We start from the raw sequence: 10502 nt of genomic DNA, 5'->3' as shown, positions 1-10502 counted from the left end.
TCCCAGAAAACTCCATAGGAAAGATAATATCAATCTTAATAATTACTGATTTAAATTTCATATGTTTGCATTTTTATAAATTCGATTACATAAAAGACAAATATCTTGACAGATTGATACCATGTTATTAATGATTAATTATGTCTGTTAATATTGATATATTCACACGACCGTCGTAGCGAATTTTCTTTCTCTTGTAAATACTGTATTGGACCGACAGATAACTCGATATCAATGCATTGACTATTCGCTCTTCTAAAACACTTTCTTTGTACATATTCTTAACTAGTAAACTCGAAAGGTTGCCATCAATTAACCTCACGAAGAACAGAATATTCACCGTCCAAAAAAAATGATCTCTACGAAATGCGTGTACATTCGAATTAACACTAGAAAAGGTGAAGTGTATCTTCTGTTCCTTGTTATTCAAATAGATTTTTGTTGCGACTTTTTAGTTTAATTTTGTGATCTGTCGAGTTAATGAGTTTTCTCGTAAGAAATGTAAACCATTTTAATTTATAACATTAAATTAAATTTACAGTGTGTGACAAATAAAATTGTGCACATTTGTATTGCAATTGTTTGTATTAAATTGCGTTCGTTTACGAAAAGTTTTTATTTTCTGTTTAATGCTATCAGCCGAATATTGTGATTTGCAATTGAGAGGGCGGTGTAAGTATTCATTTAAAAATACTTTTTTCCAGACCTCGAGGAAGATCCATCGATGTCTGGTTGTCTCACATAGCCGAAATTAAACCCTCAATTAAAATTACTTTATCATAGCAGAAATATTTATAGATGCGTGTCAATCATAGTTCTAGGAATATAATTTTATTATTACAATTCTATAAATATCAATCAATCAATCAATCAATCAACATTTATTTGCTATGGCTTTCGCCTTTGCAAAGGGGTTACAAAATCGTGTAGCGTTAATAATACAAAGATTGTTATACATGGTTTCAAAAAGAACAACAACACAAACAATAAATGATAATAACAATAAAGCCTAATTAATAATGAATTATGTTAGCATATTTAATAAATAACAGAAAAATTTATAAACTTTAAATAACATATCAGAACTTAAATTGTCGTCATATAAGCAAAACATATCAAAATCGGTTGTCAATAAAGTATCTCTTAAATGCTCGGTAATTTCGCAAGATACAAATAAATGGTTTTTAATACTTTCACAAAGTCTATTACATAATGGACAGTTAGAATGGGCAGATATATTCATTCTGCGCCTATTTAATACAATAGTATAGTCGTTGAGACGTAACTGAATTATTAAAGATTTAATATTATATTTTAAATTTGATAATAAATGATATCGAGGTGTCCATGGAGATNGTCCATCCTGTACGACATCTGTACAATAGTGGTTTGTGTTTTATGGTATGTTTTTAAAAAAATTTAAAAAAAAAAACAGTTTATCTACTCGCGTATTTTTGTACAAATTTTCTCATGTTTTATTTTTTATGTCTAGTTGGCTGAAGAGGGGCCAATGCCCGAAACGCGTAATGTAAAAGGCGTCCCAACTGAATAAATAGTCAATAAGTTGCCAAGTGTTGATATATGTCACCTTAGTGTGTCTGCAAAGAAACAGCTTAATAACAACAACACGGTTTCATCAGAATCAAAACAATTGCTACAGTCAAAGGTATAATATTGATATACAAGTAAAAATAGCAAAATTAAGAAGCAGTTTTGTCTATTGTAATCCTTTTCTAAGAGCATTTTACTGCTTATAAATGATAACGGTAGAACAAAATTATATTATTTTGCTAACTGTTTTTGTTTTAAAGCATGATATATAATTGCTTTTATATAAAACGTTTTTATAAATGAAATCAATCAAGCAAACATCTGTTTTGATCAGATTCACTATCAGATATCCTCCAAAGTTTAAAAGATCCTTCTTTCTGCTTTATCGCATTTTTATTTATTCCACCACCAAGTCTTCCTCCACAGTTTTCTTTCTTTCCTTCTTTCTTCTCCACATACCTCCTCCCTAGTTCTTTAATTATACAGTATTTGCCATCTTATTCCACCCTTCACTAATATCAGTCTTTTCCTCTTTCATTATCTCTACATCTTATTCTTTCAAGATCATGTGAGGAAACTGAAAAAAGAAAAAAAAATTTCAAAACGAAAATAACGATTATATAAGTTACATCGATAACGTCTTCCTGCCGTCTGGACTTTCGAATGGTAACAACCGACGACACGTGGTTGCGGTTGAGTTAGAGATCGATGCCTCGTTTACAAACAATACAACTCGTTTATAAGACAATCAACATACAAAAAGTTTTATAACCACGACAGGTTGAAGTCCTTGTATACTTCGGCGCGTAGTCTTCAAAGAAGAAGAGAAAAGTCCGGCGACGAACGAGGTTTCCTGTCGCTGACAGGATGTTGCATTCTAAGTTTAGTTGTCGAACAGGAAACGATGTCCGGTGAATTCAGATCGGAATTTCCGAAGTTTCTCTCAACAAAATTAATAATTTAAATTTAACGCGTGCAATGTCTTTATACAACATGAAAAAGTAGGAAAGAAATCGTTTATAATAAAAGATTCAACAAAACTTGTATATTTTACTACTGAGTATTTTAAAAGAAAAGTAATACAAACAGAAAATCGATTCATTAGTGATCAAAACTTCAGTATTTTATTATTACATAAGAATACTCTTTACTGTTATATAAAACTTCAACACCGCGCATCGTCACCGTGAACTCAGCCATTTTGTTGCAGCGAAAAAAGTAACTGAAATGAGTGGCGTTTCTTTATTCAACGCTGCTCGATCGCTACACAGCAAAGAATTTCTAAATGAAGAGCTGTAATATATCGAACCGTTTCTAAACCTTTGCTGCAAAGAATAGCTGCATCAAAGATAAAAGCTGCACGTGTAAAGCAAAATGAATGCTTGTGCGAATAATACGAGATTATGCTGCGAAAATAAAACAGTCGAAGTGACTTTTGATAAAAAATATTATGGAAAGATTAAGAAAGATTAAATTTTATTAAACGACTTTGATAGTTATCTAATGATTAACAAAAAATACTATATTTTAAATATAATTTTCTATGTCCTATGTCTTTACTTTTCTCACATTTTCGGAAAAAGAAATGTTCAATCTTTATTTGTCTTTATGTAAATATTGTAGTTCTTTAACGAAAGGGCTACTTTCAACTGTAACTGCAATAAAAAGATAAATTATAGATCCATGCTTAGGTCGAGAGGAAAGTGTTTTTAAACTATAATGTAGTGACGTGTAACGATAGCTGCTCGTGAAGTCATTTTCGCTACATTCTCGCTACATAAAGAAACNGAAAGAAACGCTCAATCTTTATATGTCTTTATGTAAATATTGTAATTCTTTAACGAAAGCGCTACTTTCAACTGTAACTGCAATAAAAAGATGAATTATAGATCCATGCTTAGCTCGAGAGAAAAGTGTTTTTAAACTATAATGCAACGACGTGTAACGATAGCTGCTCGTGAAAACATTTTCACTACATTCTCGCTACATAAAGAAACTCTGCCATATTATGCTGCGAGTAAATTTTTTTCAGAATTTTATTACAAATATAAACTTGCATTACTTTTATATTTTAAAATTTATTGCTCTTATTATTCTTGCTTCTTGTTCCGTTTCCTTTACAGCTTTAAGTTCAAAGCTTAAAGTGTAGCTTTTTTCCGGACTTTTCGTACAGAAAACTTTAGAGATAACAGGAATGAATTTATAATTTACTGATATTACTTACAAGAAAGTGCATTTCGGTAGTCATACACTTCCACAGTTTCAACACTTTCGTTCCTAAATATAAAAATATAGTATATTACAGATTTTTATTTAGATAGAGTTAGATAGCTTAATATCTGATCTTTTAAAAATTTAAAAGTCTTATCACATCAACGTCAACCGAAAATTTGATTAGATCTTTCACAAGAAAAAAAAAATTGTCCTTAAAGTTAAACTTTTCAGCACAAGCCATCGCAGATGTCACCCGAGACCAATTTTTCACGCTTACGTATAATAAAATTCATATTAAACGAATGTCAGATAATACCAATTACTGTAGCACCATTTCCGCATGACTGTGACTCCAGAATATTTATAAAGTTTTAAGATTTGTAAACAGAACACGTAAAGATGTTTGTTACTTATTCATTAATAATAGTACTTTTCTAAGAGTGTAATGGTGAAAAAATAACAATTATTAAATATATTTATTTCTATTTTTCGGTTAAGCAGAAATTACAATGTATAAGCATCAACATTAAAAAATAAATATTCTGGCAGCATATGAAAATTCACAGCAATAATTCCAATTGCACATGTTTGCAATTGTAGCCGCTACTAAAGATGTGCCAGATTCCTAATGCTCATTCCAAACTGGTTATTCGGGGTTGTTATTATAATGTGTGGAGTACAATACCCTACTGTTCCCTACAGAAAAACCAAAAAAGATGAATAATTTTTCTTTTATACTTCATAAATTACAGCATTCATTATGGAAGATGGAAAATAAGTTGTTCACTAATTTGATTATCAATAACGTTATACTGGAAGTGAATAAGGCTGAGAATTTCGAAACATATTACTGTTCACTCTTTCCTTTCATTCATTCTTTTCATAGCATAAAACGTTCTAAAGGTGAAATATTGTATAAAATTAGCATAAACTGTATACATTATGAGTGATGGACAGCATAGAATTCTTTTTAGATCTTCCCAGAAAACTCCATAGGAATTTTGAACTTGAATAAAAAATATTAATTTCGAATTTAAATTTCAAAAACATCAGCATTTCGATACTTCTAATGTGAGTCTGGTTGTCTGTCGGTTGTTCGAGTTTTTTTATTTTATGCAAACCAGGTCAACAGTACAGAGTAACACGGGCAATTTACATATTTCAGCATCCAAAATTGAAGTATCATGTATCGTACAATAGATTCATTAAAGAAACTTTTATGTATAAAAACGTTATATTAAGAATTTTTACAGAGCTTTATGTGAAATCCACGGGATTGTTTTTAATTAATATAAAATAAATTTAAATTATTATTATCGAGGAGATCATTTTGAACAAAGGAAGGCTGTAACGTCTATCAATTACGGAGAGAAGAGAAGATGAAGTTCTTTTAGACGGCCGACTCGTTGATGAATCAGTTTTGCATACGGTGCAGGCCGCTTGGAGACCCGTCTACAAATAGGGGCTTTTTCCCGCCAATCGAAGTAGCAATTCGGAGGAAGATTACCATACAATTTGGCAGTTCATAAGAAAAAGTTGCCATATAATTTATGCAGTACGGCCACATAAGAATTCAGAATATTTTTATAATGCGCACATAAATATTACGATTCTCAACTTTCTTCATATCCCGAACAGAAAGACGACCGAAGACAAGAATAAGCTTCATATTGTGATAGTAGTATGGACTTAAAATTGATGTAAACTTTCTCTCACGCGTATAGGTTAATTAAGATTAATTGAGATAGTTGATTTCTCTCCGCGAGATAAATCTAGAATATATAATTTGTAATCCTATTAATTGTATTATTAGATCGTTTGACTCAATTAAATTTATTTGTTTATAATGTGGTCTTGTTAATGACTAAATCCAATGCCTTCGTCTGCGCCACTTACTCGCGACTCTCTTACTCGAAATTCCTCACAAATGCGTAATAGTCTGCAACTTGACTATCTAGTGTCAAGAAAAACCAATGTCCTGGAGTTCACAAGAATCTCTGGTCATAACAAACGTCTTAGGAAGCCATCCGTAGACGACTGCGGGCCTGTTTCTCCAACAGGACAGCCGATTAAGCGGTACGTGAGTTTCAACAAAACCGTATCCCCAGTAGCTTCTCACATTTATACTTAAGAGAGTTTTATAAATCTAAATTTAGGCTAATAAACGAGTTAATTGGGTCTTGTCTGTTTTTCGAATCAAGTTGGCTAGATTCATTTATAGAACGAGAATAAACATAGGGTATTAGGCCTATTTTTTATAATTAAAAGTTAAACGATTTCATACGAAAAATATTTATAATACTTCTGTATTCTGTAAACTGTATATCACATAATAAAGACATTTTAGATGAACATGTTACATTTTATTTCGTTTAATTGCAATTAAGAAGCGTAACAATATTTCGGTTGTTGGACAATAAACAGGCGTTGCAATTATTTTCTGCCGCATGATCTATTAGGAGGGGGATAAGTCGGTGTACTTTCGGGCATACCTTCGCACCAGCATGCAAGCTTGTAGCAATAGCCGTAACTACCTCCTTGGTTCTTGGCTTTGCATTCCTTATCGCAGAAAGCGTTTTCTCCCAATTTAAAGCACTCGTATTTACAGCCTGTGCTCTTGTTCACCAGATAACCGTCTTTTGCCCACAGTGTTCCTGCAACAAATACAAAGAAATAGTCTTGTTCAACCGTAAGAAGTAATACTTATTAATACAGTAAATTAAAATATTTTATGCTTTGCACTTAAAATGTGTCATAAAGTACATTATTATTGTATCACATAAACTATAAAAACTGAAAATAGTCCTGATTATAAATATGCTATTTTAAACACTAGGAAGATAATGTGTCATTCGTAACCTTGTATTTATCAGCGACTTATCTAGCCAGGAAAATGACATTATAATAAAAATCTTGAGGATGCAATTTCTTATAAATCTAAATTTATGATGTTATTATATTAACTCACTTCTCTCAAGTCAACACATAGAAGTGACTGCAAATACTTAGAAAATTCCATAAATTCAAATAGCAATCACTAAAGTAAAATAATTGCCTCTCAATTAAACAGGTCAACATATTCATACTTATATAAAAAGACCATCACGGGTCAAGTAGTAACACTATTAAACTGATTTACTTTAGAGGTCTAACTCTTAAATAAGAGATTAAAGTACTAGAATAATAGAGAATTGATATGAGAATAATAGAGATTTGTGAACCGCCGGGGAGAGTGTAGGTCTCCCGATCCGGCAACAGGTTATTAAACCTTTTCACTGTCAGAATAGATTAAGTTTTTCTTTTTCCCGCTGTAACGGGATTAAATGTTTCGGGTCGAGTGGTGGAGGGAGGAGTGCGTCGGTAAGATGACCGGCGATATACGAGTAAACAAGGACACCAACTTAAAAAGAAAACAGCGATTTATTAGCTACATATATACTACAATAACTACGATCGATGGGGAAGTCTGAGTCCCTAAACGCGAAGGGCCGATAGAGAGTTCACAAAAATTTGGTTCCATACCTTTTTTTGATGATAATCCTTTGAGGAAATATTATGGTTCTCGTGGAGGAAATTATGTTTAGACGTAATCTTCGTAGGATACAGTCTTCGTAAAATTCGTAGGATACACTCTTCGAAGGATATAGTCTTCGTGGGACACAGTATTTTTAAAATATAATCTTTGTAGGATATACAGTCGACCCCCCTATAAGATAGAGATACGTTCCATTCCCTAGGAATCCGCTTTCTTACGAATCCTTCCAATCACAACCCGACACGTGTCAAGTTTACGGACTACGGCTGTTTGAAAGATTTTCTTCCATAAAATTAATCGATTCTAGACTAATCCGACTCAACATTTCCAAAATACGTATATATTTTTTGGGAATAATCCGTATAAACTACGCTATAAACAAAAAATTGTAGGATTACTTACCGAGTGTCACCATTCGACATTGCCATTGCTCAACATTGTTTTCGTCGCGGAACAGCTCAGCAAAGAGCGGCCGATTTCTAACAACTTATTTTTCTGTGAAAACTTCGTAGAACTTCGGAGACATCATTAATATAAATAATTTTAATCGCCGTTGAATAAGAAATGTTTCTTTCACAAGAAATGTATAAAATTACAGTACTGTATTAGACTTACGGTACCTAATTTACATACTGACAGACGATAGTTAGCGTAAAAATCTCCGTAGCGTGGCGCCACGCTAGACGGCGGAAATTATATATTTAATTATAACAAAGTTACAATAAGTTAATATATAATTATATATACAGTACCTAATTTATATATAATTAATATATAATTATATGTACAGTACCTAATTTATATATAATTTATATAATACTGTCCAGACGATAGAAATCTCTCCGTAGCGTGGCGCTACGGACGGCGGGAAAGTAGTTCGGCTTCCCGATGACGTTTGAGGTGTTTATAGGGAACTTTTACTATTTTTTACGGATACCGGTAGCAATTTTTTCGTAGTTTTATAGGAATCGTAACTATAGGGACCGTAATTATAGGGGGGTCGACTGTAATATTTGTAGGATATACTATGCAGGATATAATATTCTTAGTATATAATATTGAAGCGACGGTGGATGAACGACTCCCCCGAGAGGGGGGAGCAAGTGGCTTTTATAGTTTCGTCGTGAGAGTATGGTCATGTGACCAAATGTTGTGAGGTAAAAGGTACTCGGATGAAACAAAGTTGTCCCCGGGCCAAGGCTAACTATCATTTTGGGAGTTAGAATGTGAGATTAGTTTCGAAATAGACGGATGTTTACTTTGAACGAAAGGGGAGATCGGAATTTTTCATTTTTTTACGTTAGTTTTTCGTTCAAAGTTTAAAGGAAAACTTAATTGGGGGATATTAATCGGAAAATTCGGTAAAAATTCCGGATTTCACAGCTTAGTGACTCATAGAATATCCGCCTGAAAAGAACATCTTCTCGACAGATTGCTGTTGTGCTGCATTGCCATCCATCAATCAAATGCAGATCTTATACTACGTAAATAATTTAATTTCAATAGAATTTATGCCATTTCGAACAATTTAATACAAATCGTTCCCATTCCTAGAACACAAGAATGAGTTTATCTGAAGTTTTATAATTTTTCAACGAAATATTTCTGTAAATATGAATTTCGATTTAAGTCATATATGAAAGAACAAGCTATAATTTGCGAGTGTTTTCATTTCCACAAAAAATACAATATAATGTAATAAATATAACGCGAATTTCATAACTCTTTTATAATTATAACGATACTAAATTATGCCATTTATAAAATTAACAACTAATTTAATTAATCAATTATAAGTTTATACTCGCCGATCAGGACCAAACAAGCAGTGATCATCAACAACGAGTTCATCTTCGATAGTATCTAAACGAGTTTAGAATGAGTTACCACGAGCCGAAGTCGATATTTATATACATCCAATGCGAACAGGTACAACGCGTACACGTGGATTCTGCATGTTCGATCCATCTGTTTCCGCCAATTATAACAACATTAATGAGCCATTAAACAGAGAGGTCACATTTTTCAAATTTTCCTATTTGCGGAAGGAATTAAATTCGTACCGATTACAGAAATGTTTATGTGTAATATAATAAATAATAATAAATTGAATGAATAATAAAATGAATACAGAAATGCCATTAAATTTTTAAAAATAAAAATCACTTATTTTCCTTTAAGTTGAACAATTTCTTGGAACACTTCACGATCATTTAGATATTTCATGTTTAGAAGCATGTAATAATATCTCGTAATTTTCTCGTTCGATCGACACCACTAACCTATCCTCTGTCAAGGATTTTTTCAAAGTCTGCAGACATGAAATATTTCACGTACTTATTGACAAAGATTCTTGAAAACAAATCAATTTGCGATTTCTAATCGAAATGGAACTTTATTACAACAAAAGTGAAGATTTAAACATTGAATCTCCTACTCTAAAGAACTTCAAAGCTTTTATTTAAGTGTTGCAATTTTATGTAGAATAATTGAAAATAAGTAAAAAGTATTGATTCATCAGAAAAATAGGGAGCGGATAGATAGAGGGAGGTCATATGTTAGGCCTATATCTCGAGTGGAGACAAACTTAATAAAAATTTTTATTTTTTATTGGCATTTGCAATATTTTTTAAAACATCTATTCCCTGAAAAATTATCTCTCTTTGTAATATAAAAATGAGTTGTTAGTAAAATCCCGTGAGATGGAGCCACACACATTTTAACGTTGAGCAAATGCGTATTAGTGTTTTTTTAAATTTAAGTATTTCTTTTTAAATAGAGATTTTTTATCGTAATTCAACAAAATTAGTTGCTTTAATCTTTTGCTAGTATTTTAATTTTATATCGTTGTATAATTGANAAAATTTTTATTTTTTATTGGCATTTGCAATATTTTTTAAAACATCTATTCCCTGAAAAATTATCTCTCTTTGTAATATAAAAATGAGTTGTTAGTAAAATCCCGTGAGATGGAGCCACACACATTTTAACGTTGAGCAAATGCGTATTAGTGTTTTTAAATTTAAGTATTTCTCTTTTTAAATAGAGATTTTTTATCGTAATTCAACAAAATTAGTTGCTTTAATCTTTTGCTAGTATTTTAATTTTATATCGTTGTATAATTAAAAATTACAGAATATTTAATGCCATTTTGTTTGAACGTTTCTTAATTTCTTTGTTGTGATTTTGTGATTGATCGAAT

At 31.6% G+C, this 10502-nt stretch overlaps 1 protein-coding gene across 1 annotated transcript; it reads right to left on the bottom strand.

The window, feature by feature from the left end:
- Positions 1 to 6127: 6127 nt before the first annotated feature.
- Positions 6128 to 9162, bottom strand: LOC111619063 (neurotoxin Cex4-like). The gene is made up of 2 exons (XM_023360708.1): positions 9109 to 9162; positions 6128 to 6419 (listed from the first exon to the last, which is right to left on the bottom strand). The coding sequence occupies exons 1-2, from the start codon at positions 9149 to 9151 to the stop codon at positions 6199 to 6201; spliced, it is 264 nt and encodes an 87-aa protein (XP_023216476.1). The 5' UTR covers positions 9152 to 9162; the 3' UTR covers positions 6128 to 6198.
- Positions 9163 to 10502: the final 1340 nt, after the last annotated feature.

Source organism: Centruroides sculpturatus, unplaced genomic scaffold, assembly GCF_000671375.1.
Source record: "Centruroides sculpturatus isolate CEXI.00-Female unplaced genomic scaffold, Cexi_2.0 scaffold170, whole genome shotgun sequence".
NCBI classification, from domain to species: Eukaryota; Metazoa; Arthropoda; class Arachnida; order Scorpiones; family Buthidae; genus Centruroides; species Centruroides sculpturatus.
Note: the sequence above shows the minus strand (reverse complement) of the source record. Positions and strands in the feature narration are given on the sequence as shown.

What these genes read in the sequence shown, in the direction of transcription:
- LOC111619063 (XM_023360708.1), bottom strand. Translation starts at nt 9,151, where the DNA reads ATGAACTCGTTGTTGATGATCACTGCTTGTTTGGTCCTGATCG. An exon ending in TGCTTGTTTGGTCCTGATCG is followed by an intron (nt 6,420 to 9,108) that starts GCGAGTATAAAC and finishes TATTTGTTGCAG; the next exon opens with GAACACTGTGGGCAAAAGAC.